The 26895-nt window shown below is 39.9% G+C and overlaps 1 protein-coding gene across 6 annotated transcripts; it reads left to right on the top strand.

Annotated features, from left to right (window-relative positions):
• NAA20 (N-alpha-acetyltransferase 20, NatB catalytic subunit) lies at positions 1-26801 on the top strand. Of its 6 annotated transcripts, none has more exons than XM_059898325.1 (7): positions 1-125; positions 4958-4982; positions 19986-20076; positions 20522-20684; positions 23865-24044; positions 25661-25806; positions 26273-26801. In XM_059898325.1, exons 1-7 carry the CDS (start codon positions 73-75, stop codon positions 26356-26358), a joined length of 744 nt encoding a protein of 247 aa, XP_059754308.1. In that variant the 5' UTR covers positions 1-72; the 3' UTR covers positions 26359-26801. The 6 variants fall into 6 exon arrangements, with proteins under 6 accessions (XP_059754308.1, XP_059754309.1, XP_059754312.1 ...); XM_059898326.1 differs by having other exon boundaries at positions 3-125; positions 20549-20684; XM_059898329.1 differs by lacking the exon at positions 23865-24044 and having other exon boundaries at positions 5-125; positions 20549-20684.
• Positions 26802-26895: the final 94 nt, after the last annotated feature.

Below are 26895 nucleotides of genomic sequence, written 5' to 3'. Positions count from 1 at the left end.
GCCGCGCACCAGACGACTTCCGGTGGGGTGGGCGCCGGGTCGCGGCGAGCAGGCTCCGGCGGTGGGGGCGGGATGACCACTCTCCGGGCCTTCACGTGCGACGACCTGTTCCGCTTCAACAACATGTGAGTGAGGCGCGCCCGGGCCCAGCCGCCGCCGGCGCGTCCCCGGGGTCGTGGGGGGAGGGGGCCGGGCGGACGTGCGGACGCCCCGCTGACCTTGGCCGGGCGGCCGTCCCCTCGCAGCCCTGCGCGCGGTGTGGGCGCTTCTCGGGGGCTGGGGGCGCCGGGCGGCCGTCCCCTCGCACCCCTGCGTGCGGTGTGGGCGCTTCTCGGGGGCTGGGGGCGCCGGCCCGGCTCTGACCCCCGGCTCCGGCCCGCGTTCCCCTCCGGGCGGCGGCCGTAGTGGCGAAGTTACCTTGTATCCGCGCGGGGTAGTACTGTGGCCCCGTCCAGGGCCCGGCGGGTTTGCGCGTCTCATTACTGTGCTGCGCGTCCCGGCGTGGGCACTGCTGTGGGAGGCCCAGGGCATGCACGTTCCTTCGTCCGAGTTAAGTCAAGGACTGTGACTTGCAGGTACCTTTTTTTTTTTTTTTTTAAGTTTTATTATGAAAGTTTCTATCAACTTAAAAAGTTGATAGAATTTTACCGTGAACACGTGTAGACTATCAGCTGGACTCTACCGTTAACATTTTGCTACATTGGCTTCATCACATTTCTGTCCACCCACCCATCCATCCATGCACCCACCAATCCCAGACCCACTTTAAACACCCCGGGGCAGTTATGTGAAAACTAGGGACCAGAGAGTTCAGATTCAAGTGTCAGGAGGATGGAAAGAACTTGAGGTGAGGTGGCTAGAAACATTCAAAGAGGGGCTGAGCCTTGAAGATGGGTAAGTGTTGACAGGGGTGAGGAAGGAGGTTCTGGAGGAGGAAGCAGGTGCGGGCGTGGCCGACACCTGGGAGGTGAATGATGGTAGGAGCGGGTTTCTGTAACTCAGCGGTCAGAGAAACTGGTGAGACTGGACTTCTGCTCCACTATTGGGGGAACTTTCTGTGGGGCCTCTCCCAGTCGGAGCAGTGTAACTAAGGCGACTGTTGAGGGCTCGCTGTGCCTGGCGCTGGAGTAACCCATTTCCTCCTGACAATTCTGTGAAGTAGGTGCCCTTCTCATCCCCGGTTTTGGTGTGAGTAAACTAAGGTCCTGAGAGCGCAGGGGAATGGCCCAGGTGGTAGAGCCCTGCGTGGGAGTGGGCGGAGCAAGGAGACTGATCAAGGAGATTGGCTCCAGGCGGGTGGTTCTTAGAGTGGTCCGTGAGCACCGGGAACTTTTTGGAAATGCACGTTCCCGGCCGCCCAGGAGCCTGAGCTCGCCACCACAGAGCTGTGTGCCGCGGGCCGGCTGGAGGAGGTATACCAGGCAGGTGAGCCATTTAGGTGGTCTTGGCAATGGCCCGGAGATGATGGCTTGACAAAGGCTTGGGTTTGGGAAGTGTAGGCCCTGGAGGTGACAGTGTGCCTTGAAGCTTCAAGAATAGATGAGACAGGGGCTTCCCTGGTGGCGCAGTGGTTGAGAATCTGCCTGCTAATGCAGGGGACACGGGTTCGAGCCCTGGTCTGGGAAGATCCCACATGCCACGGAGCAGCTGGGCCCGTGAGCCACAACTACTGAGCCTGCGCGTCTGGAGCCTGTGCCCCGCAACGGGAGGGGCCGCGATAGTGAAAGGCCCGCGCACCGCGATGAAGAGTGGCCCCCACTTGCCGCAACTAGAGAAAGCCCTTGCACGAACCGAAGACCCAACACAGCCAAAATAAATAAATAAATAAATAAAGTAGCTATAAAAGTAAAAAAAAAAAAAAAGGTATGCACATCTTAAATTAAAAAAAAAAAAAAAAAAAAAAAGAATAGATGAGACAAAGCCTGATGGAGAACCAGTTTTAACCGAAGACCTAGGAAGGGTCAACACTTATATACGAAAATGAATAGAGTAGAAGGAAAATAAGCATGACCATTTATTTATAACAAAATAATTGATTTCCAAGAATCATGTAGCTTGTGAAGTCTTCTTCAGAATATGCCAATAGGGGAACTCCTCTCCCTCCTCGTTTTCTCCTACTTCTCACTTTGATTAGGGCACTTCCATCAAGAACTCCGAGAATCACTGGAGTAGGGTGTTGCAGTAGTAACTGAAAGAAGCAATGGATGTAGAAACGTTGCAGTTAATTTAACAAATATTTTATTCTTGGTAAAATGTTTTATGCCTATTGTGCACCAGTGCTGAAGAGACAGTAGTGAACAAAACAGAAAAAAAATGTTATCTTTATGGAATTTACAGTTTACTTATTTAAATTGGCTGCGCTGTGCGGCTTGTGGAATCTTAGTTCCCTGACCAGGGATTGAACTCGGACCCTTGGCAGTGAGAGCCGAGTTGGGGGAGTCAAGAGTCATAACCACTGGACCGCCAGGGATTTCCCGGAATTTACAGTTTAGAGGGGAGAGTAAGATAGAACTTAGCGTTCAGTACAAAGGAAAAAAATGTGAGCTGGAAAGGGAAATAGGGAGTGAGTGGGGATTTGGCTTTGGGTGAGGTGTTCAGCGAAGGTGTCACTGCAGAAAGACCTGCAGGGGAGGGAGCCTGTGGGCACTGGGGGCAGGAGACTTCCAGGCAGAGGGAGTAGCACGGGCACAGATTCCTGTTTCGGAGGAGGAGGAGGCAGCGGTGCTGGAACAGTGAGTGTGGGGGTGTGAGAACACCAGGTGGGATCGGAGTCAAAGGGCTCGACCTTGGAGAGGCCAGCATAGGACGTAGGTCTCCGCCAAGGGCGCTCAGACACCCAGGTGGAGAAGTCGGCTGGGCATCCGGACGTGGGAGTCTCAAGTTTAGGTCTGGGCTAAAGATAGAAATTTCGTAGTCAACACCATGTGGGTGGTATTAAAACCAGGTGGCTAGGCACTTCTCTGGCAGTCCAGTGGTTAAGACTCGACGCTCCCGATGCAGGGGGCCTGGGTTTGATCTCTGGTCAGGGAACTAGATCCCACACGGGGCAACTGAGATCCCGCGGTGCTGCAGCTAACACCCAGTGCAGCCAAATAAAAACAAACACAAAAAACCAGGTGGCTAGGTGACATCAGTGATGAGTGAGTGCGGACAGGAAAAACGAGGTTCCAGGAATGTGCCCCAGGGCATCACATGTTAAAGGAGGCACAGTGGTCCTGTGAGGTGGGAGGAAAGCCTGATGGTGGGTCTGGAGTCTGAGAGAGGACAGCAATCAGGAGGACGGAGCACTGAACTGTGTCAGGTCTGCCGGTGGCTAAGTGTGCAGCACGTTTATACATTTCTTTCAGGGGAGCAGAGTCCTGGGTCCCGAGAGGTGGGGGGATCTGCTCACCAGCACGCCAGGCCTGGGTCCAGGAGAGCAGGTGGAGTGTGGACGCAGAGGCTTAGGGTGGGTGGGGTGGTGGTGGGACCTTGGTGAAGCTTTCTTCTTACTGCTGTGTCTTCTTCTTGAAATTGGAAGCAGCTGAGATGGAAGGGGGAGTGTTGAGGAGACAGGAGAGGGTATAGAGTAGTCCTGAGAAGCAGGGGAGAGTGAGTCCCACATGGATTAGTGATTCTCCAGGTGTGGCCAGGGGCGCCTCAAGATTGTTTTGGGGGTTCTGCAAGCCATTTTAATGATAATACTAAGGGTTTTGTTTTGGGGTTTTTTTTGCCTTTTTCATTCTCATTCTCTCACAAGTGCACAGTGGAGTTTTCAGGGTTTGTGATCGTGTAATAGTAAGCATAACAGGCACCAAAATTAGAAATCAGCTGCCTTCTATTAAACCAGACATTAAAAAGATCTGTAAAATTGTTAAAACAATTCCATTCTTGTCACTAAATTTTTGTTTTTGAAAATAGTGACTTTTTTGGTTTTAAAAAAAAGTTATTCATATTAATGTATAATTTATTTTTTAAATAAATGTTTTAAACATTTAAACATCAATAGATGTAACCCACATAAACAGAAGTTCTTGGGGTCTTCAGTAATTTTTGAGTGTAAAGGGATTCTAAGAACTGCTGGTCTCCAGAAATGCAGTGTGACTGCATTGTTAAGGGTCCAAAAGAAGAGTTTGTGCAAGAGGAAGAGTTGAAGGTAGCTATTTTTGGGTCTGGCAAAATATTGGTTCCATTAATTGAATAGGAAAGTAAGGGGCAGAGTTCTTTGTAGACAGAGGCAGGTGTGCATTTAAGAAACGCTGATTCGGGAGTGTTGTGATCGGGCGTGGCAGGCGCTCAGCAGCCCCAGAGCCAGATCAGGAGCTTTCCTCTGGGAACAAAATTGAAAGTATGGGAATGGGGGCCGTGGGGGGCAGAAATGTAGAAGAGTGTCGAGCAGAAGCCTGAGTGGTGAGACAGCCCGCATTTGGGGGGGGGGGAGGGAGGGAGGAGGAGGAATTGGCAGGGAGGGTGCTTGTCAGATGCTGCAGGGCTAGGGTTACTACCCCCATCTGTGATTGACACGCCAAGTTGGTCCCCAGTTCCGGTAACAGTTTATTGCCATTTAGAAAATGGAAGGTTTTAGGGACTTCCCTGGCAGTCCGGTGGTGAAGACTTGGTGCTCTCACTGCTTTGGGCCCGGGTCCAGTCCCTGGTCCGGAACTAAGATCCCACAAGCCGCTTGGTGCAGCCAAAGGGGAAAAAAAAAAGGATTTGATGATGTATTAACTATAAAGTAACTTGTAAAGAAGAAGCAGTTGAATGAAAATGTACAGATGTCTTTATAGTGGCTGTGATGATGGCTCATCATGGTCATTAGGTAAATTAAACCATCTTTCTTAGCTGTACAGTTGGTTTTAAAGTTGTGGATTTAACATGTTTTGTTTTCCCTGTGCATGTTATTTTTAGTTGTAGTCTCCTTATTTAAACTGGTTTTGTAAACACTGCTTACTGTTGATATTTCTCTTGTTTCTTTTAGTAATTTGGATCCACTTACAGAAACTGTATCCTTTTTTAAAAAGTTAAATGAAGACTTACTAAGAGTAAGGAAAATAGAGGATCAAAGGAAAAAATAGACTGGAGTGCTGAAAATGTTTAAAACTTGGAGGTCAGGAAACATAAGCAACATTGAAAGCAATTGAAAATAAAAACACTAAAAACCTGGGAACAAGAGTTATCTTACACCTGTTGACAAGCCGCTAATATAATGACCTCATAAATCAAGAACAGTACAGTCCCCTGCCCACCCTGCCCCTCAGTAGTAAGCATAGCTGTGAGCAGCAGAAAGCGGTGACTTCAGCAGGAGGGGCTATTCCTGCCTGATGTGAATGAGTCTAGAGTGGATGAGCAGTCCTGGTGGCTCTGTGACGTCCCCAGCGACCAGGCTCGGCAGTGGAACCACTCTCCCATTCCCGGGTGTTCCTGGCGTCCTGCCCAGGTGGCTCCGAGCGTACCGCATCCCAGCCATGTTCCTGGCAGGAGGATCAACAGAGGGGAAGGTGAGTGTTTCCTTCCCAGACTCCCAAGGGTACCTCTGGGAGGTGCCACGCAGCCTTCTGCATCCTGTGGACCCCTGCCTCGTGCCATACCTGCCTATCTAGAACAGAGTGTGGAATGAGCCTGATTTACATTGGGGCGTGTTGCTAAAGTGAAAAAAGGACTTTGGCTAACATTAGCAGTATTTCTCATGCTCCCCACTAGAGACACGGGCAAAGGTGTGTGAAGTGAGGGTTTTCTGACCCTAACATACAACCCCCACACTCTCAGGAGCGTGAAACACAGAGCTGGACTTCCGGGTTATGTGCCATGTCCACTGTAGGGTAGGAGGGTAGTATTAATTGATAATTTAACAAAGAGGGCATACAGGATGCTATGAAAATACTAAGAAGAGTTCGGTCTCACCAGTTAAAAGACATGCAGATTAAAACCAAAATGAGATACCATGTTTTATCTATCAAATTACCAAGGATTTCAAGCAGTGATAAAACTCAAGGCTAATGAAGGTGAGGTGAGGGGAGCAGTCTCATAAACTGCGAGTGACAGAGTAAATGCTAGTCTTTCTGGAAGGCACTTTGGTAATGTAATACCTAGTAATTCAATGTCCTGCAAGCTGAAGATAATAAGAAATAGAGGCAATTATGTCAGGGGTTGGCACACTAATGCGCATGGGCCAGGTTTGGCCCACTGCCTGTTTTTGTAAATAAAGCTTTATTGGACACAGCCATGGTGAATAATGTACATATTGTCTGTGCTCTTCTCCTTGGTTTTCACAGTTTTTTTTTTTTTAAATTGAAATATAGTTGATTTACAGTGTTGCGTAAGTTCAGTAGTTTTTTGTGGTAAGAATGCATAACAAGCTAGAAATAGAAGAACCTTTCTTAATTTTCTTTTGGTAAAGGTTTGATATTAAAAACCTTCAGTAAGCATTATACGTAAGTGAGACATTAGATTCGTTCTCTTTAAGATTGGATGTAAGATGAGAATGCCTACTGTCACTACTGCCCGTTACCATAGTTGCAGAGGAACTGACCAAAGGTATTGGAAAGAAGAAAGAGGTGAAAGAAAGTATAAGGATGAGAAAGGTAGAAATAAAACTGTCATTATTTATAATTGATAATACTCATCTATCTAGAAAACAGAACAACCTATTAAGAATAAGCGAGTTCAGCAATGTTAGAACCAAGATCAAGTTTTGAAAAATCAGTAGCATTTCTGTACACTAGTAGTAGAAATCAAGAAAATATTTTTAATTGAATACTTAAAACATGAATACCTACTTAAAGAACATTATGCATAAAACTAAAAAGTTGAAAGAATGGAAGCAGATTTTTTTTAATATCTAAAACTGACAGGAAGTGAATAGCTAGAATATATAATGAATTTTTTTTTTCTGTTTTGTGCCGTTTTCTTTTTTTTTAAATTTTATTGGAGTATAATTGATTTACAGTGTTGTGTTTCAGGTGTACAGCAGAGTGATTCAGTTATACATATATTCATTCTTTTTCAGTCTTTTCTCCTACAGGTTATCACAGAATATTGAGTAGAGTTCCCTGTGCTATACAGTAGGTCCTTATTGGTTACCTATCTTATATATAGTAGTGTGTGTATGTTAATCCCAAACTCCTGATTTGTACCCCCCCCTCCCCTCCACGTTTCCCCTTTGGTAATCATAAGTTTGTTTTTGATATCTGTAAGCCTGTTTCTTTTTTGTAAATAAGTTCATTTGTATCCGTTTTTTAATTAGACTCCACATATCAATGATATCATATGATATTTGTCTTTGTCTGACTTACTTAGTATGATAATCTCTGGGTCCATCCATGTTGCTGCAAATGGCATTATTGTCTTCTTTTTTTGGCTGAGTAGTATTCCACTGTATATATGTATACCATATCTTCTTTATCCATTCCTTTGTCAATGGACATTTAGGTTGCTTCCATGTCTTGACTATTGTAAACAGTGCTGCAGTGAACATTGGGGTGCATGTATCTTTTCAAATTATAGTTTTCTCCTGATAAATGCCCAGCAGTGGGATTGCTGGGTCATATGGTAGTTCTATTTCTAGTTTTTTAAGGAACCTCCATACTGTTCTCCATAGTGGTCGTACCAATTTACATTCCCACCAACAGTGTAGGAGGGTTCCCTTTTGTCCACACTCTATCCAGCATTTGTTTGTAGACTTTTTTGATGGTGGCCATTCTGACCAGTGTGAGGTGATACCTCATTGTAGTTTTTTGTTTTTTTTTTTTTTTTAGATTCCATATATATGTGTTAGCATACAGTATTTGTTTTTCTCTTTCTGACTTACTTCACTCTGTATGACAGACTCTAGGTCCATCCACCTCACTACAAATAACTCAATTTCGTTTCTTTTTATGGCTGAGTAATATTCAATTATATATATGTGCCGCATCTTCTTTATCCATTCATCTGTTGATGGACACTTAGGTTGCTTCCATGTCCTGGCTATTGTAAATAGAGCTGCAATGAACATTTTGGTACATGACTCTTTTTGAATTATGGTTTTCTCAGGGTATATGCCCAGTAGTGGGATTGCTGGGTCGTATGGTAGTTCTATTTTTAGTTTTTTAAGGAACCTCCATACTGTTCTCCATAGTGGCTGTATCAATTTACATTCCCACCAACAGTGCAAGAGGGTTCCCTTTTCTCCACACCCTCTCCAGCATTTATTGTTTGTAGATTTTTTGATGATGGCCATTCTGACCGGTGTGAGATGATATCTCATTGGAATTTTTTTCTTTTTTTTTTTTTAAAGAGAAAAAAGGCTTTCTTAAATCTGGAAAAAGAAAGCACAGAAGAACCAACAATGTTTCAAACAAAGTCACAAAAATTATCATCATCATCATCAGTTCACTCAGTCCCATGTAATTAATTTTTTTTCATCTTGATCTTTTGTTAGCACTTTTTTGAATTCATCAGTTTTCCATTAGAGTTATGAAAATACTTATTCATTCAGTTCAGCAGTATAGTCAGTTACCAGAAACCTGTACTTGTCAGAGTCTTTTCCATGAATTCCTTGAAGATGAAACCCTTTATAGGAACATTTTTGCAAAAGCATCAGAGTACACCCAGAACTGTCTGTAAATGACAAAAGACTTAAAAATGACCACGGTTTAAAATTTGATGAAAGTTCATAATAATGCAATTGACAAGGAAATTTAGTTATTTCTGAGATATACATTTTAAAATAATAACTAGAATTATGACTTATAACATTATACCAGAACATATAAGATTTTTAGGAATTTCATGTAATGTGTGAAACACTTATATTAACATATTTCCATACAAATAACCCAAAGAAAGTTTTAGTAATAGTTGGGTTTTTTTAATTTTTAAATTTTATTTATTTTTTTATACAGAAGGTTCTTATTAGTCATCAATTTTATACACATCAGTGTATACATGTCAATCCCAATTGCCCAATTCATCACACCACCATCCCCACCTCCCCGTGGCTTTCCCCCCTTGGTGTCCATACGTTTGTTCTCTACATCTGTGTGTCACCTTCTGCCCTGCAAACCGGTTCATCTGTACCATTTTTCTAGGTTCCACATACATGCGTTAATATACGATATTTGTTTTTCTCTTTCTGACTTACTTCACTCTGTATGACAGTCTCTAGATCCATCCACGTCTCAACAAATTACCCAATTTCGTTCCTTTTTATGCCTGAGTAATATTCCATTGTACATATGTACCACAACTTCTTTACCCATTCATCTGTCGATGGGCATTTAGGTTGCTTCCATGACCTGGCTATTGTAAATAGTGCTGCAGTGAACATTGGGGTGCATGTTTCTTTCTGAATTATGGTTTTCTCTGGGTGTATGCCCAGTAGTGGGATTGCTGGATTATATGGTAATTCTATTTTTAGTTTTTTAAGGAACCTCCATACTGTCTCCATAGTGGCTGTATCAATTTACATTCCCACCAGCAGTGCAAGAGGGTTCCCTTTTCTCCACACCCTCTCCAGCATTTGTTGTTTGTAGATTTTCTGATGATGCCCATTCTAACTGGTGTGAGGTGATACCTCATTGTAGTTTTGATTTGCATTTCTCTAATAATTAGTGATGTTGAGCAGCTTTTCATGTGCTTCTTGGCCATCTGTATGTCTTTGGAGAAATGTCTATTTAGGTCTGCCCGTTTTTGGATTGGGTTGTTTGTTTCTTTAATATTGAGCTGCATGAGCTGTTTATATATTTTGGAGATTAATCCTTTGTCCGTTGATTCGTTTGCAAATATTTTCTCCCATTCTGAGGGTTGTCTTTTTGTCTTGTTTATGGTGTCCTTTGCTGTGCAAAAAGCTTTCAAGTTTCATTAGGTCCCATTTGTTTATTTTTGTTTTTATTTCCATTACTCTAGGAGGTGGATCAAAACAGATCTTCCTGTGATTTATATCAAAGACTGTTCTTCCTATGTTTTCCTCTAAGAGTTTTATAGTGTCTGGTCTTACATTTAGGTCTCTAATCCATTTTGAGTTTATTTTTGTGTATGGTGTTAGGGAGTGTTCTAATTTCATTGTTTTACGTGTAGCTGTCCGGTTTTCCCAGCACCACTTATTGAAGAGACTGTCTTTTCTCCATTGTATATCCTTGCCTCCTCTGACATAGTTTAGTTGACCATAGGTGCGTGGGTTTATCTCTGGGCTTTCTATCTTGTTCCATTGATCTGTGTTTCTGTTTTTGTGCCAGTACCATATTGTCTTGATTACTGTAGCTTTGTAGTATAGTCTAAAGTCAGGGAGTCTGATTCCTCCAGCTCCGTTTTTTTCCCTCAAGACTGCTTTGGCTATTCGGGGTCTTTTGTGTCTCCATACAAATTTTAAGATTTTTTTTTTCTAGTTCCGTAAAAAATGCCATTGGTAATTTGATAGGGATTGCATTGAATCTGTAGATTGCTTTGGCTGGTATAGTCATTTTCACAGTATTGATTCTTCCAGTCCAAGAACATGGTATCTCTCTCCATCTGTTGGTATCATCTTTAATTTCTTTCATCAGTGTCTTATAGTGTTCTGCATACAGGTCTTTTGTCTCCCTAGGTAGGTTTATTCCTAGGTATTTTATTCTTTTTGTTGCAATGGTAAATGGGAGTGTTTCCTTAATTTCTCTTTCAGATTTTTCATCATTAGTGTATAGTAATGCAAGAGATTTCTGTGCATTTAATTTTGTGTCCTGCAACTTTATCAAATTCATTGATTAGCTCTAGTAGTTTTCTGGTGGCATTTTTAGGATTCTCTATGTGTAGTATCATGTCATCTGCAAACAGTGACAGTTTTACTTCTTTTCCAATTTGTATTCTTTTTATTTCTTTTTCTTCTCTGATTGCCGTGGCTAGGACTTCCAAAACTATGTTCAATAATAGTGGTGAGAGTGGACATCCTTGTCTTGCTCCTGATCTTAGAGGAAATGCTTTCAGTTTTTCACCATTGAGAATGATGTTTGCTGTGGGTTTGTCATATATGGCCTTTATTATGTTGAGGTAGGTTCCCTCTATGCCCACTTTCTGGAGAGTTTTTATCATAAATGTTGAATTTTGTCAAAAGCTTTTTCTGTGTCTATTGAGATGATCATATGGTTTTTATTCTTCAGTTTGTTAATATGGTGTATCACATTGATTTGCGTATATTGAAGAATCCTTGCATCCCTTGGATAAATCCCACTTGATCATGGTGTATGATCCTTTTAATGTGTTGTTGGATTCTGTTTGCTAGTATTTTGTTGAGGATTCTTGCATCTATATTCATCAGTGATATTGGTCTGTAATTTTCTTTTCTTGTAGTATTTTTGTCTGGTTTTGGTATCAGGGTGATGGTGGAGTGTTCCTTCCTCTGCAATTTTTTGGAAGAGTTTGAGAAAGATGGGTGTTAGCTCTTCTCTAAATGTTTGACAGAATTCACCTGTGAAGCCATATGGTCCAGGGCTTTTGTTTGTTGGAAGATTTTTAATCACAGTTTCAATTTCATTACTTGTGATTGGTGTGTTCATATTTTCTATTTCTTCCTGGTTCAGTCTTGGAAGGTTATAACTTTCTAAGAATTTGTCCATTTCTTCCAGGTTGTCCATTTTATTGGCATAGAGTTGCTTGTAGTAGTCTCTTAGGATGCTTTGTATTTCTGCGGTGTCTGTTGTAACTTCTTTTTCATTTCTAATTTTATTCTTTTGAGTCCTCTCCCTCTTTTTCTTGTTGAGTGTGGCTAAAGGTTTATCAATATTGTTTATCAAAGAACCAGCTTTTAGTTTTGTTGATCTTTGCTTTTGTTTTCTTTGTTTCTGTTTCATTTATTTCTGCTCTGATCTTCATGATTTCTTTCCTTCTGCTAACTTTGAGTTTTGTTTTTCTTTCTCTAGTTCCTTTAGATATAAGGTTAGATTGTTTTGAGTTTTTTCTTGTTTCTTGAGGTAGGCTTGTATAGCTATAAACTTCCCTCTTAGAACTGCTTTTGTTGCATCCCATAGGTTTTGGATCGTCGTGTTTTCATTGTCATTTGTCTCTAGGTATTTTTTGATTTCCTGTTTGATTTTTTCAGTGATCTCTTAGTTATTTAGTAACGTATTGTTTAGCCTCCATGTGTTTGTGTTTTTTATGTTGTTTTCCTTGTAATTCATTTCTAATCTCATAGCATTGTGGTCAGAAAAGATGCTTGATATGATTTCAGTTTTCTTAAATTTACTGAGGCTTGATTTGTGACCCAAGATGTGTTCTATCCTGGAGAATGTTCTATGTGCACTTGAGAAGACAGTGTAATCTACTGTTTTTGGATGGAATGTCCTATAAATAGCAATTAAATCTACCTGGTCTATTCTGTTATTTAAAGCTTGTGTTTCCTTATTAATTTTCTGTCTGGATGATCTGTCCATTGGTGTAAGTGAGGTGTTAAAGTCCCCCACTATTATTGTGTTACTGTCGATTTCCTCTTTTATAGCTGTTAGCAGTTGCCTTATTTATTGAGGTGCTCCTGTGTTGAGTGCATATATATTTATAATTCTTATATCTTCTTGGATTGATTCTTTGATTATTATGTAGTGTCCTTCCTTGTCTCTTGTAACATTCTTTAAAGTCTACTTTATCTGATATGAGTATTGCTACTCCAGCTTTCTATTGATTTCCATTTGCATGGAATATCTTTTTCCATCCCCTCACTTTCAGTCTGTATGTGTCCCTAGGTCTAAAGTGGGTCTCTTATAGACAGCATATATATGGGTCTTGTTTTTGTATCCATTCAGCAAGCCTGTGTCTTTTGGTTGGAGCATTTAATCCATTCACGTTTAAGGTAATTATCAGTATGTATGTTCCTATGACCATGTTCTTAATTGTTTTGGGTTTGTTTTTGTAGGTCCTTTTCTTCTCTTGTGTTTCCCACTTAGAGAAGTTCCTTTAGCATTTGTTGTAGAGCTGGTTTGGTGGTGCTGAATTCTCTTAGCTTTTGCTTGTCTGTAAAGCTTTTGATTTCTCCATTGAATCTGAATGAGATCCTTGCCGGGTAGAGTAATCTTGGTTGTAGGTTCTTCCCTTTCATCATTTTAAGTATATCATGCCACTCCCTTCTGGCTTGTAGAGTTTCTGCTGAGAAATCAGCTGTTAACCTTATGGGAGTTCCCTTGTATGTTATTTGTTGTTTTTCCCTTGCTACTTTCAATAATTTTTCTTTGTCTTTAATTTTTGCCAATTTGATTACTATGTGTCTCGGCATGTTTCTCCTTGGGTTTATGCTGTATATGGGACTCGCTGCGCTTCCTGGACTTGGGTGGCTATTTCCTTTCCCATGTTAGGGAAGTTTTTGACTATAATCTCTTCAAATATTGTCTCGGGTCCTTTCCCTCTCTCTTCTCCTTCTGGGACCCCTATAATGCGAATGTTGTTGCATTTAATGTTGTCCCAGAGGTCTCTTAGGCTGTCTTCATTTCTTTTCATTCTTTTTTCTTTATTCTGTTCCACAGCAGTGAATTCCACCATTCTGTCTTCCAGGTCACTTAACCGTTCTTCTGTCTCAGTTATTCTGCTGTTGATTCCTTCTAGTGTAGTTTTCATTTCAGTTATTGTATTGTTCATCTCTGTTTGTTGTTTTTTAATTCTTCTAGGTCTTTGTTAAACATTTCTTGCATCTTCTTGATCTCAGCCTCCATTCTTTTTGTGAGGTTCTGGATCATCTTCACTATCGTTATTCTGAATTCTATTTCTGGAAGGTTGCCTATTTCCACTTCATTTAGTTGTTTTTCTGGGGTTTTATCTTGTTCCTTCATCTGGTACATAGTCCTCTGCCTTTTCATCTGTCTGTCTTTCTGTGAATGTGGTTTTTGTTCCACAGACTGCAGGATTGTAGTTCTTCTTGCTTCTGCTGTCTGCCCTCTGGTGGATGAGGCTATCTAAGAGGCTTGTGTAAGTTTCCTGATGGGAGGGACTGGTGGTGCATAGAGCTGACTGTTGCTCTGGTGGGCAGAGCTCAGTAAAACTTTAATCCACTTGACTGCTGATGCATGGGGCTGGGTTCCCTCCCTGTTGGTTGTTTGGCCTGAAGCAACCCAACACTGGAGCCTACCTGGGCTCTTTGGTGGGGCTAATGACAAGGAGGGCTCACGCCAAGGAGTACTTCCCAGAACTTCTGCTGCCAGTGTCCTTGTCCCCACGGTGAGCCACAGCCCCCCCACCACCACCTCTGGAGGAGAACCTCCAACACTAGCAGGTAGGTCTGGTTCAGTCTCCCCTGGGGTCACTGCTCCTTCCCCTGGGTCCTGATGCGCACACTACTTTGTGTGTTCCCTCCAAGAGTGGAGTCTCTGTTTCCCCCAGTCCTGTCGAAGTCCTGCAATCAAATCCCACTAGCCTTCAAAGTCTGATTCTCTAGGAATTCCTCCTCCCGTTGCCGGACCCCCAGGTTGGGAAGCCTGACATGGGGCTCAGAACCTTCACTCCAGTGGGTGGATTTCTGTGGTGTAAGTGTTCTCCAGTCTGTGAGTCACCCACCCAGCAGTTATGGGATTTGATTTTACTGTGATTGAGCCCCTCCTACCGTCTCATTGTGGCTTTTCCTTTGTCTTTGGATGTGGGGTATCTTTTCTGGTGAGTTCCAGTGTCTTCCTGTTGATGATTGTAGAGCAGCTAGCTGTGATTCTGGTGTTCTCACAAGAGGGAGTGAGAGCATGTTCTTCTACTCTGCCATCTTGGTTCCTCCCTCCCTCATTGTAGTTTTGATTTGCAGTTCTCTGATATTAGTGATGTAGAGCATTTTTTAATGTGCTTTTTAGCCATCTTTTTTTTTTGGAGAAATGTCTATTTAGATCTTCTGCCCATTTTTTGATTGGGGGGTTTGTTGTTTTGATATATAGCTGCATGAGCTATTTGTATATTTTGGAGATTAATCCCTTGTCAGTTGCTTCATTTGCAAATAGTTTCTCCCATTCTGTGGGTTGTCTTTTCGTTTTGTTTATGGTTTCTTTTGCTGTGTAGAAGCTTTTAAGTTTAATTAGGTCCCATTTATTTATTTTTGTTTTTATTTGCATTACTCTAGGAGGTGGATCAAAAAAGATACTGCTGCAACTTATGTCAGAGTGTTTTGCCTGTGTTTTCCTCTAAGTGTTTTATAGTGTCTGGCCTTCATTTAATTCTTTAATCTGTTTTGAGTTTATTTTTGTGTATGGTGTTAGGGAGTGTTCTAACTTCATTCTTTTACATGTAGCTGTCCAGTTTTCCCAGCATCACTTATTGAAGAGACTGTCTTTTCTCCATTGTATATTCTTGCCTCCTTTGTCATAGATTAGTTGACCATAGGTGCGTGGGTTTATCTCTGGGCTTTCTGTCCTGTTCCATTGATGTGTATTTCTGTTTTTGTGCCAGTACCATACTGTTTTGATGACTGTAGCGTTGTAAATATAGCCTGAAGTCAGGGAGCCTGATTTCCTCCAGCTCTGTTTTTCATTCTCAGGATTGCTTTTGCTATTAGGGGTCTTTTGTGTTTCCATACAAATTTAAAATTTTTTTGGTTCTCGTTCTGTGAAAAATGCCATTGCTAATTGATAGGGATTGTAGTTGAATCTGATTGCCTTGGGTAGTATAGTCATTTTGATAATATTGATTCTTCCAGTCAAAGAGCATGGTATGTTTTTCTGTTTGTGTCATCTTTGATTTCTTTCATCAGCATCTTATAGTTTTCAGAGTACAGGTCTTTTGTCCCCTTGGTAAGTTTATTCCTAGGTGTTTTATTCTTTTTGATGTGATGGTAAGTGGGATTGTTCCCTTAATTTCTCTTTTTTGGTTTTTCATTGTTAGTGAACAGAAATGGAAGAGATTTCTGTGTATTAATTTTGCATCCTGCAACTTTACCAGAATCATTGATGAGCTCTAGTAGTTTTCTGGTAGCATCTTCAGGATTTTCTATGTATAGTATCATTTTATCTGCAAACAGTGACGATTTTACTTCTTTTCCAATTTGGATTCCTTTTATTTCTTTTTCGCTGATTGCCATGGCTAGGACTTCCAAAACTATGTTGAATAAAAGTGTTGACAGTGGACATCTTTGCCTTGTCCCTGATCTTAGATGGAATGCTCTCAGCTTTTCACCATTGAGAATGATGTTAGCTGTGGGTTTGTCATATATGGCCTTTATTATTGTTCAGGTAAGTTCCCTCTATGCCCACTTTCTGGAGAGTTCTTGTCATAAGTCGGTGTTGAATTTTTTCAAAAGCTTTTTCTGCATCTTTTGAGATGATCATATGGTTTTTATTCTTCAGTTTGTTGATGTGGTGTATCACACTGATTTGCGGTTATTGAAGCATCCTTGCATCCCTTGGATAAAGCTCACTTGATCATGGTGTATGATCCTTTTAATGTATTGTTGGATTCAGTTTACTAGTATTTGGTTGAGGATTTTTGCATCTATGTTCGTTAGTGATAGTGACCTGTAATTTTTTTTGTGTTATCTGTCTGGTTTTGATATTAGGGTGAAGATGGCCTCATAGAATGAGCTTGGGAGTATTCCTTCCTCTGCAGTTTTTTGGAAGAGTTTCAGAAGGATAGATGTTAACTCTTCTCTAAATGTGTGATAGAATTTGCCTGTGAAGCCATGTGGTCCTGGACTTTTCTTTGTTGGAAGTTTTTACATCACTGTTTGAACTTTAGTACTTGTGATTAGTCCGTTCATATTTTGTAGTTTTTTCTGGTTCAGTCTTGGAAGGTTGTATCTTTCTAAGAATTTGTCCATTTCTTCTAGGTTTTCCATTTTATTGGTATACAGTTGTTTGTAGTAGTCTATTATGATTGTTTTTCTGTGAGGTCAGTTGTAACTTTTTCATTTCTGATTTTATTGATTTGAGCCCTCTCCCTTTTTTTCTTGATGAGTCTGGCTAAAGGTTTATCCATTTTGTTTATCTTCTCAAAGACCCAGCTTTTAGTTTCATTGATCTTTTTTGTTGTTTTCTTTGTCTCTGTTTCATTTATTTCTGCTCTTCTCTTTATGATTTCTTTACTTTTACTAACTTTTTTTTTTTTTTTTTTTCTTTTTCTAGTTGCTTTAGGTGTAAGGTTAGGTTGTTGAGATTTTTCTTGTTTTCTGAGGTAAGACTGTATTGCTATAAACTTCCTTCTTAGAACTGCTTTTGCAGTGTCCCATAGGTTTTGGATTGCTGTGTTTTTGATGTCATTTGTCTCTAGGTACTTGATTTCCTCTTTGATTTCTTCAGTGATCCATTGGTCGTTTAGTAACATATTGTTTAGCCTCCACGTGTTTGTTTTTTTACAGTTTTTTTTTTCCTGTAATTGATTTCTAATCTCATAGCTTTGTGGTCAGAAAAGATGCTTGATGTGATTTCAATTTTCTTAAATTTACCGAGGCTTGATTTGTGGCCCAGTATGTGATCTGTCCTGGAGAATGTTCCATGTGCACTTGAGAAGAGAGTGTATTCTGCTTTTGGGTGGAATGTTCTATAAATATCAGTTAAGGCCATCTGGTCTAATGTGTCATTTAAGGCCTGTGTTTCCTGATTGATTTTCTGTCTGAATGATCTGTCCATTGATGAAAGTGGAATGTTAAAGTCCCCCACTATTATTGTGTTACTGTTGACTCCTCTTTTTATAGCTGTTAGCATTTGCCTGATGTATTGAGGTGCTCCTATGTTGGGTGCCTATATATTTACAATTGTTACATCCTCTTGGATTGATCCCTTGATCATTATGTAGTGTCCTTCCTTATCTCTTGTAACAGTCTTTAAAGTTTGTTTTGTCTGATATGAGTATTGCTACTCCTGCTTTCTTTTGAATTCCATTTGCATGGAATACTTTTTTCTGTCCCCTCACTTTGTCTGTATATGTCCCTAGGTCTGAAGTGGGTCTCTTGTAGATGGCATATATATGGGTCTTGTTTTTGTATCCATTCAGCCAGTCTGTGTCTTTTGGTTGGAGCATTTAATCCATTCACGTTTAAGGTAATTATCAATAAATGTTCTTACTGCTGTTTTAATTGTTTGGGGTTTGTTTTTGAAGGTCTTTTTTCTTCCTTTCCTCTTGTTCTCTTCTCTTGTGATTTGATGTCTATCTTTAGTGTTGTTTGGATTGCTTTTTCTTTTTTGTGTGTGTATCTATGGTAGATTTTTGGTTTGTGGTTCCCATGAGGTTTTGATATAGCAGTCTGTATAACTACAAGATTGTTTTAAGTTGCTGGTCTCAATTTCCAGTGTATTTCCAGTATCCTGCATTTGTACTCTTCTCATGGTTGCTGATTTTGATACCATATTTATGTTTGGATGGTTTCCTGCCTTTATGTTTGCCTTTACCAGTGAGCTTTCCCATTTGTAATTTTCTTGATTCTAGTTGTGGCCTTTTCCACATAGAGAAGTTCCTTTGTTTTGTTGGGGTTTTCACAGTTTGAGTAGCTGCAACAGAGGCCATATGCTCCACACAGCCTTGAATATTTAATGTCTCCTTTTTTGTTTGTTTTCTTTTTAAATTTTTATTGGAGTATAGTTGCTTTACAGTGTTGTGTTAGTTTCAGGTGTACAGCAAAGTGAATCAGTTATACATATACATATATTTTCTCTTTTTTGGATTTCCTTCCCATTTAGGTTACCACAGAGCATTGAGTAGAGTTCCCTGTGCTGTACTTTATTAGGTTCTCGTTAGTTATCTTATTTTATACATAGTATCAATAGTGTATATGTCAATCCTAATCTCCCAATTCATCACCCACTCCCCCCACCCCCCAATCTGGCTCTTTATAGAAAATGTTTGTTATTTTGTTAGCCCCTGAGTTATGTCAGTAACAGCAGTAAAAATCAACTATAGATACATGCAACAACAGGGCTACGTATCAGAAACAAAGTTGAGTGGAAAAAGCAAAAAAAACCCAATTTTCATTTGTATTTTAAAAATTATGACCTATTAAAGACTTCTCCATGTTTATAAAAAAGTAAAAGGATTTTGAAGAATTCTGAACGACAGAAAACTTTTCACTGTATATAAGGGAAAGTATTAGGATGCAAATCAATTTATGTGGTGTGCTTCCTGTTACACTTAAAAGTTTTTGGCAAAAATCCCATAATCCAGGTGAGGCCATGTTTCAGAGTAACCTGCCAGGGCTTCTTGGTCCATGAGCTTGAGCCAGGGGCTCCTCCAGTAGCCAGAGAAGAGATGGTTATGATGTCAGTGGCTGGATGGCAGAAAGACTTGTTGGCTGCCATGTTAAGGGTTATGTTTGAAGAGACAGAATAAAGGCAGTCCTTCAGAGGAGAGTTTGAAGAATTTACACTGAACAGATTTTCCAGGAAGTTTAAAAAAAATGGTTGATGGTGTCCCCTTATAGAACTGCATCAGCAAGCTTATACTAAGAAGGACAGGAATGAGTACAAGTCAGCAAGGACACCAGGGTTGAAGAGTTAAGTACTGAGCAGTACTCAGGCATTCAATTTTAAGTCAGCTTTTTTTTTTTTTGCATTACTAGAAATGGAGACCTTGAATTGGTGGAGGGGAAAAACTGGGTTTGTTAAGTAGCCTCTGGAAATACTTAAGTTTAAAGTTATTTTCACTGTCCCATGGCTGAAGCTAATGTAGGAACTAGTCATTAATTTCCCAGTGCAATTATGGAAAAATAAACATTCTGAGCATGTGCTGTTTGCCAAGTGCCAGGGATAGAGGGAACATGGCATACGTGTTCTAAGGGGAGACAGTAAACGAGTAAGAGTATCAGGTGATTATCGATAAAGTGCTGTGCAGGGATCTAGACACATTGGCAGCAGCAGGGAGACAGACTGTAGAACTTGGGAGCCTGGTTCTCTGCTGTCTATTGGATGCTACTGTCTCCAGTCACATTTGAGTTTATATATTCAGGCAATTTTCTTAAAAATTAGTGCTAACCTAAATATTTCATCTAATAAATTGATTATAGAAGTCATACATATGGCTGGGGATAAACAATATGTTTTAAAGGAAACTTCGAAATACCCCTTTCATGAAGAAATCTGACTGTCTATTACTTTGCATCCTCCTTAACAAGACTCTAGTATGGAATTCCTTTTTACTTACAGTACCTCGCCCACTGGCCAGAGTACTTCATCGTTGCAGAGGCCCCTGGTGGAGAGTTAATGGGTTACAGTAAGTATAATACCACTAGTACTTTTTTGGATAGGCAGTTGAGATTAAAATATAGGTTTTAACTGATTATTTTAGATTGATCACAGAACTGGAAGTATAATCATGATGCCCATAATTTTATTTCCTTTTCAACCATTTGACAGCTCACTGATCCCTTCTGTTTTAGGTACTATGCTAGGCCCAGGGGATACAGCAGTGACCCAGACAGACTTGGTTGCATTGCTAACAAAAATTTGAGCTGTAGATTGTCTGTTATGTGTACATGACACACATACATACCCACATGAAATGTAGATATTTTTAAAAATACATATCAAGTAAAAGCATTAATAACAATTAGCTAGATGACTTTTAAGTATTACTTGAAGATCAGAAGTTGGTCATTAGTTTCCTTTATTATCATGTACCAAACAGCCTTTCTGTATGTGTAAATCCTCATGTTTAGTTACTGGACGTGATCTTTCATTGGCAGTCATGGGCAAAGCAGAAGGCTCGGTGGCGAGGGAAGAGTGGCATGGGCATGTCACAGCTCTGTCTGTTGCCCCAGAATTCCGACGCCTTGGTCTGGCTGCTAAGCTTATGGAGTTATTAGAGGAGATTTCAGAAAGGTAGGCACCTGCTTTGCAAATGATTTTTGAACTCTAACCATTTGAGTTTTCTCTTGGTGAACGTTTTATCAGATTTTTTCCTTCAGATTGAATATCTGTCATGATGCACAGTTTCATAGGAATTTCATTTTCAGCCTTTAATAGTCCTTACAACAATTCTGTCACATATTCAGAGTGATATTATTGTCCCTGTTTGGCCACTGAGGAAAATTGAGGCAAAGTGAGTGACCTGCCATAGGCTTATGAGCTGGGTAATTGGTGGAATCAAAATCTAGCCCTCAAGGTTTCTGTTAGTGTTCTTGCCACTGTGGCAGGTGTTTCCAGATTCTCTGTTAACACTGCTGTCCTTGGCATCTCAGTAATTTTTTCATAGTGCCCTAGGCTAAAGAAAAGCGTAGTCTTAAGCAGCTGTGTCCCAGCAAGCTAGTAGCTACTCGGAAAAAACAAACTGAAGGAAAAAACTATTTCCATTTCACTGTAAGTAACTGTGGTCACTTCCTAATGAGGTGTGTGCGCCTGCTGGGCGTTGCGTGGCTTCTCAAACCTTGGAACCAGATTCTGCAGAACTGCCAGCATTCTTGTTTCATGTTGATTTCCATGTGGTCCTGGGGTTTTTAATCACAGGAACTGCCAAAAGCCTGGCTTCGGGAAGATACTGTGTCAGTCACCAAAAGGAATATAATGTGATGATATGATGTGTATTTGTGAACTATATAAAGCTAGTAGTTTGCCCAAACATTTGAAATATGCACCTCCATGAGTTTGAGAACTGCAAACATTGTGGCTTTTTTCAGACCTGTTTTATGTATCAAACAAACACTCACTATGTGTTACTTTTATTAAATCCACTCACTATGTGTTACTTTTATTAAATCCATTAAAGTGGAACATTAAGGAAGTAACCATGGCCTGAAAACACTGAGCCAAGTCAAGGGCAAGAGGAACCTGAGCTCATTCTTAATTTAGCTGAAAAAGTCTAGTCCTTAAGAACTTAAAAAATTCTTCCTAGAGTGAACACAGAAGAGGAGAAAATCTTTAGCAAGATTGTAGTTTACACACATTGGTTAATGGCATATCTTGTTGAAAACAAGTATTTGGCATTATCATGTATAGTTGACAGGGAGTTAGGAACTGTGTTCTTCTAATTGCACATCAGATTTAATGTATTTATAGGATAGACCATCTCTTAGAGTAGAAAACCACTATGCTCCCTTCCCTTGCAGTTTCTAAACTTTCATTACTTTACAGTAGTTGCTAAGATTTAAGTGACCTATATTTGTATAGGGGGGGGTGTGTGTTTGTATACATATATACACACATACATATATACATGTATTTTTAATGTACAGATTAAATGTGTACACTAAAAATAGAAACAGTATATAATATCCAAAGAGAAAAATAATAGAATAATAAAAATCAATTCAAAAGACGAAAAAAGGAAACTAAAGTAGCAAAACAAATAAAAAGCATGACTAAGGTGGTAGCAGTGAATCCAAATATAATTGATAAATACAACAGTAAATGTTAATGGACTAATGACTCCAGTTAAAAGACAAAGGCATTATGCCAAGTGAAGTAGGCCAGTCACAGGAAGACACCTAAAGTAGTTAAATTCATGAAGAGTGAAATGGTGGTGGCTGGGGAAGGGGGAAATGGGAAGTTACTAAAGTTTCAGTTCAGCAAGAAGAAAAAGCTCTAGAGTTTGATGTATAACATTGTATACCTACACTCAAAGATAGTTTACATTTAAAATTTATTGAGAGGGTAGATCTCATGTTAAGTATTCTTAGGACAGTAACATTAAAAAATGATAGACTGTCAGAACTGTATTCTATTTACAGGAAATACGTATAAAGTTAAAGATACTGAAAGATCGAAAGTAAAGAAATTTTTTACATTATCATGCAAATTCTAACCACATGAGGTGTGCTTAAATTAACAACAGTCACATTATAGTTCAATAATTATGAGAATAAAAAAGGGTCTGCATACTGATAAGAGTTAATCAGGGAGATGGAATAATTAAAAATTTTATGTACCCAGTGACAAATTCAAAGTAAAAATGCAACAACTGACAAAACTACAAGAATAAATAGACAAATCATCATAATTAGAGATGTGAACATGCCTCTTCCTAATTGTCAGGACAATCAGAAATTGATTAAGGGTACAGAACAGGGGTCAACAAACTTTTTCTGGGCCAGACAGTAAACGTTAAGGCTTCACAGGCCACCTCCAGTCTCTATTGCTTTCATATATGTACTTTAACAACCCTTCAAAATTGTAAAAAACCATTCTTAGCTTGAGAGCAGCATTAAAAATAGGTTGCAAGCTGACCCCTGCCTTAACTAATTTCAGTCAGTAGCCAGAATCTTTCCACAAAGAAAGCTATGGCTTCTGTGGCAAATTTCACCGACAATTTAAGAAATAATGACACTAAGTTTACTTTTACACACAAAAAGGGAACAATCACAAAACCTGACAAGAGACATGAGGAAGGAAAATCTCATGACAGATGCAAAGTCCCAGAAAATTCTTAGCAAAATGGATTCAGCAATTCATGAAAAGGATGACATATCAGGGGAAGTTTGTTTTAATATTAGAATGTATTCTACCAGTTAATAGGCTGAAGAAGAAGATTTTTTTATCTCAGTAAATGCAGAAAATGCTTTGATACAATCCAGTGTTCACCCTTGATAAAAACTGTTGTTAGCAATAGAAAGGGAAAACTTACTTACTTAACCTGAAAAGAGTATTTACTGAAAACCTGTAGTAGAGATGAGTGGTGATGCAGTGAGTGCTTTCCGGGACAGGACAGGACAGGATGCCTAAAGTCGGCGTCTCTTCAGTAACTTACTGGGAATCCTCTACCATACAGTGAAGCAAGAAAAATAAAAGTTAGGATTGAGAAGAAACAAAACCGTTATTTTGGATAGATAAGATAGTACAAATAGAAAACCTACAGGAAGGAATCTACAAATGCTTAGAATTTTAATAAAAGTTAAGCTAAGTTGTTGTTGGATATAAAGTTTTAGTATAAATTAAATGGCTTTTCTACACAAACAGTAACATTTAGAAGAGGATGTGATTTGCATTGGCATCAGTATATTAAGCCCTTAGGAGAAATCTAACAAAAGCTGTGCAAGACCTCTCTGAAGTTTATACAACTTTACCCAGAGACAGTACAGATGACCTACCTAAGTGGAGGGAGGAACTGCCTCTGCAGCATAGAGTTACCCGTCTCTACAGTAGACAGCTAACTGATCCACAGAGTCAGCGTAACTGCAGCCCAAATGTCAAGTCTTTTCCGTGCGACTTGTTGATTTTGAAACTTGGAATGGAAGGAGCCCAAAAGAGGTAAGACACTCTTGAACAACAAAAAAGTGAGTGGAGTTAATTGTCTAGGCTAGTGGAACAGAATTTGAGATGCAGACTCAGGAACACATAGATTTAGACACACCTTGGAGGAGGCAACTGCACATCAGTGGTGGGGAAGGATACACTTTTCCAATAAACGTGGTGGCACCACTGGATATCCATATGGGAAAAGATTTTTCCCACATTAGTACCTTATCATACACAAAACCTATATGTGAAGAGCAAAACTAAAAAGCCCTTAGGAGCACCTTCAAAGGAGAGTGTCTCCATGACCTCAGGGTAGAAAAGAACTTCTCAAGCCCTAAAAAGTGCTAACTGTAAAATGAAGGTTCATATATTCAACTTCACTACAGTGTGGTAACTTTGTTCATCAAAAGATACATAAGGATAATGACAAGTCACAAATTGGAAAAAGATTTGCAAATTGGGGAAAAGACTTGCACCATCCTTTACACAAGGTTGAATATCCAGAATACAGAGAGAACTACAGGTGGGGGAGAAAAATAAAAAATGTGTGAAAGACCAATAAAGACCATACAGAATGAGAAATCTAAATGGTTGACACAAATATAATCAGCCTTGTTAGTAATCAGAAATGCCAGCTGAAACTGCCCTGAGATGCCACTGTATCATAAGACTTTCAAAAATAAATATGTCAGCTGCTCCAAGCCACCCCTGTGGGGTGGAGTCTACCCGCTCCTGTGGGAGTGTCAGGTGGCACACGTGGGCTGGGAGACAGGCATTATCTGATAAAGTTGAAGGTGTCCCTGTGAGCCAGCAGTGACACTCCTAACTGCAGACCTTAGATATCGTACCACGAGACCCACAACAAAAATACTCGTAGCAGCATAGTTGATAATGTATAGGACCACAGACATCTCATAGTGTGTCCATACAGGGACACACTAAACACAGGGAGGACGGACAAGCTCCAGCTGCCCCGGGGCTGACTCAGTACCGACTGAGAGGCGAGTCACTAAAGAGTAGATGAAGTATGACTCCATTCAGGTGACGTTCACAAACAGGAGAAATTAAACCAGAACAGGTGGTAAGTCTACTGCATAAAAGCAAGGCACTGATGATCACACGAGTCAGGACATGGAGACCTGGGTAAGAAAGGGGCTGTCACTGACCAGAGGGACCCAAGGGCTTCAGAGCTGTGACCAGTGTCCTGTAGTTATACAAGGCCACATTGGTGCTTTCTTCAAAACCTTTAATTTGTGCATATGGGTGAAACTATTGTATGACTAATTGGTAAAATGAACATATCAATTACTATAATATCAAATACACAGTAATTTTTTAAAGCCAGGTAACAGAATTGTGGTAAAAAAAAAAAAAAAGCTTTCTTTAAAGTTTATCTTTTAAGAAAACCTGTAGGTTTTGAAACGTTATAGAAACGAAGTTATCTTTTTGTACTGCAAAATAATTGCTATAAATCCTCAGCAGTATAAATTGCTAACATGATGTAATCAGCTGCAGGGTTCCATAGTACCATCCTATGAATAGTAGTCAAAGTAGTTTTAAAAATTATGTAAGTATTATTTTCAAGGATTTCTCCTATTCTAATTTTTTTTTTTTTTTTTTTATTACAGAAAGGGTGGATTTTTTGTTGATCTCTTTGTAAGAGTGTCTAACCAAGTTGCAGTCAACATGTACAAGCAGTTAGGCTACAGTGTGTACAGGACGGTCATAGAGTACTATTCGGCCAGCAACGGGGAGCCCGACGAGGATGCTTACGGTGAGCTCCCTTCTGGGGTGGTGTCCCCAAGAGGAAGCCGAATGTCTGCATTCATCCTGCAGAGTGAAATCCTCGGCTATTTTAATACACTTAAGAGAATCATATTTAAAATTTGAGCTATAATATTTAAATCTGCTTTAACCTGCCCTTATGAACCTACCACTGATTAACTTACATTAACTAACCATTGGTTAATTACTGTCAATTATTGTTTTACTGGTACAGACACATTATTTTACTAAGGTTCTGTCAAAAGAACATTTGTAGGAAGAGCTGGATCCCAGCTGGGGTTTGGTGTACTCGCGATTGAGAGTCTCACTTATAAATACATTTCTCTTAGAATATGATAGAAGTAGGGGTAGGGGACAAAACCTCTTATAGTTTTTTTTTTTAACCTATACACTTTAAATTTGATATAAAATATTCTGATATTTGGGTACTTACATTAAACTTTGCTTCCTAACAGATATGAGGAAAGCACTTTCCAGGGACACTGAGAAGAAATCCATCATACCATTACCTCATCCTGTGAGGCCGGAAGACATTGAATAACCATGAGCAGTGGTTCTTAGGCTGATGATGCTCCAGATATTTTATGGAAAATATTATTTTCATTAGATGATCCTGGAGCTCTATTAGGAGAAAAGGGAATCGTTTAGATCTTAAAGACTTCAAGAAAAAAACAGGTTATAAGCTTATTTTAAGTCTTGTTTCCTGTTAGCAATATCATACCTTCTAAAGCTGTCCACTGTAATAAAATTCAGCCAAAAAAGGCAGCTAGGTCAAAAGGAAACATTCCACTGTTATGGTTCATAATGTAATATTCATGGTATGCTGGGGAAAAAGCTTGCTCCAATCTCCTCCTAAATTCTGTGCCTGAGAACCACTGCGGCATATATAGTTTTTATTTTGTATTGAACTGTTAATTGAAGCTTTAAAAGCATATATGAAGAGTGTAAATCTAAGATGTATAATAAAATGCACTGTTGACTCTATGAGTATTTTCTGGAAGTGTGTTGGTCATTTATAAACCTCAGGTTATCAGGATTGGAGAAGGTCATCATTTAGGGTATATGTTGTTTCCCTTAC

Source organism: Balaenoptera ricei, chromosome 15 (assembly GCF_028023285.1).
Source record: "Balaenoptera ricei isolate mBalRic1 chromosome 15, mBalRic1.hap2, whole genome shotgun sequence".
Lineage (NCBI taxonomy): Eukaryota > Metazoa > Chordata > Mammalia > Artiodactyla > Balaenopteridae > Balaenoptera > Balaenoptera ricei.
This window is presented reverse-complemented; position numbering and strand designations above follow the sequence as displayed.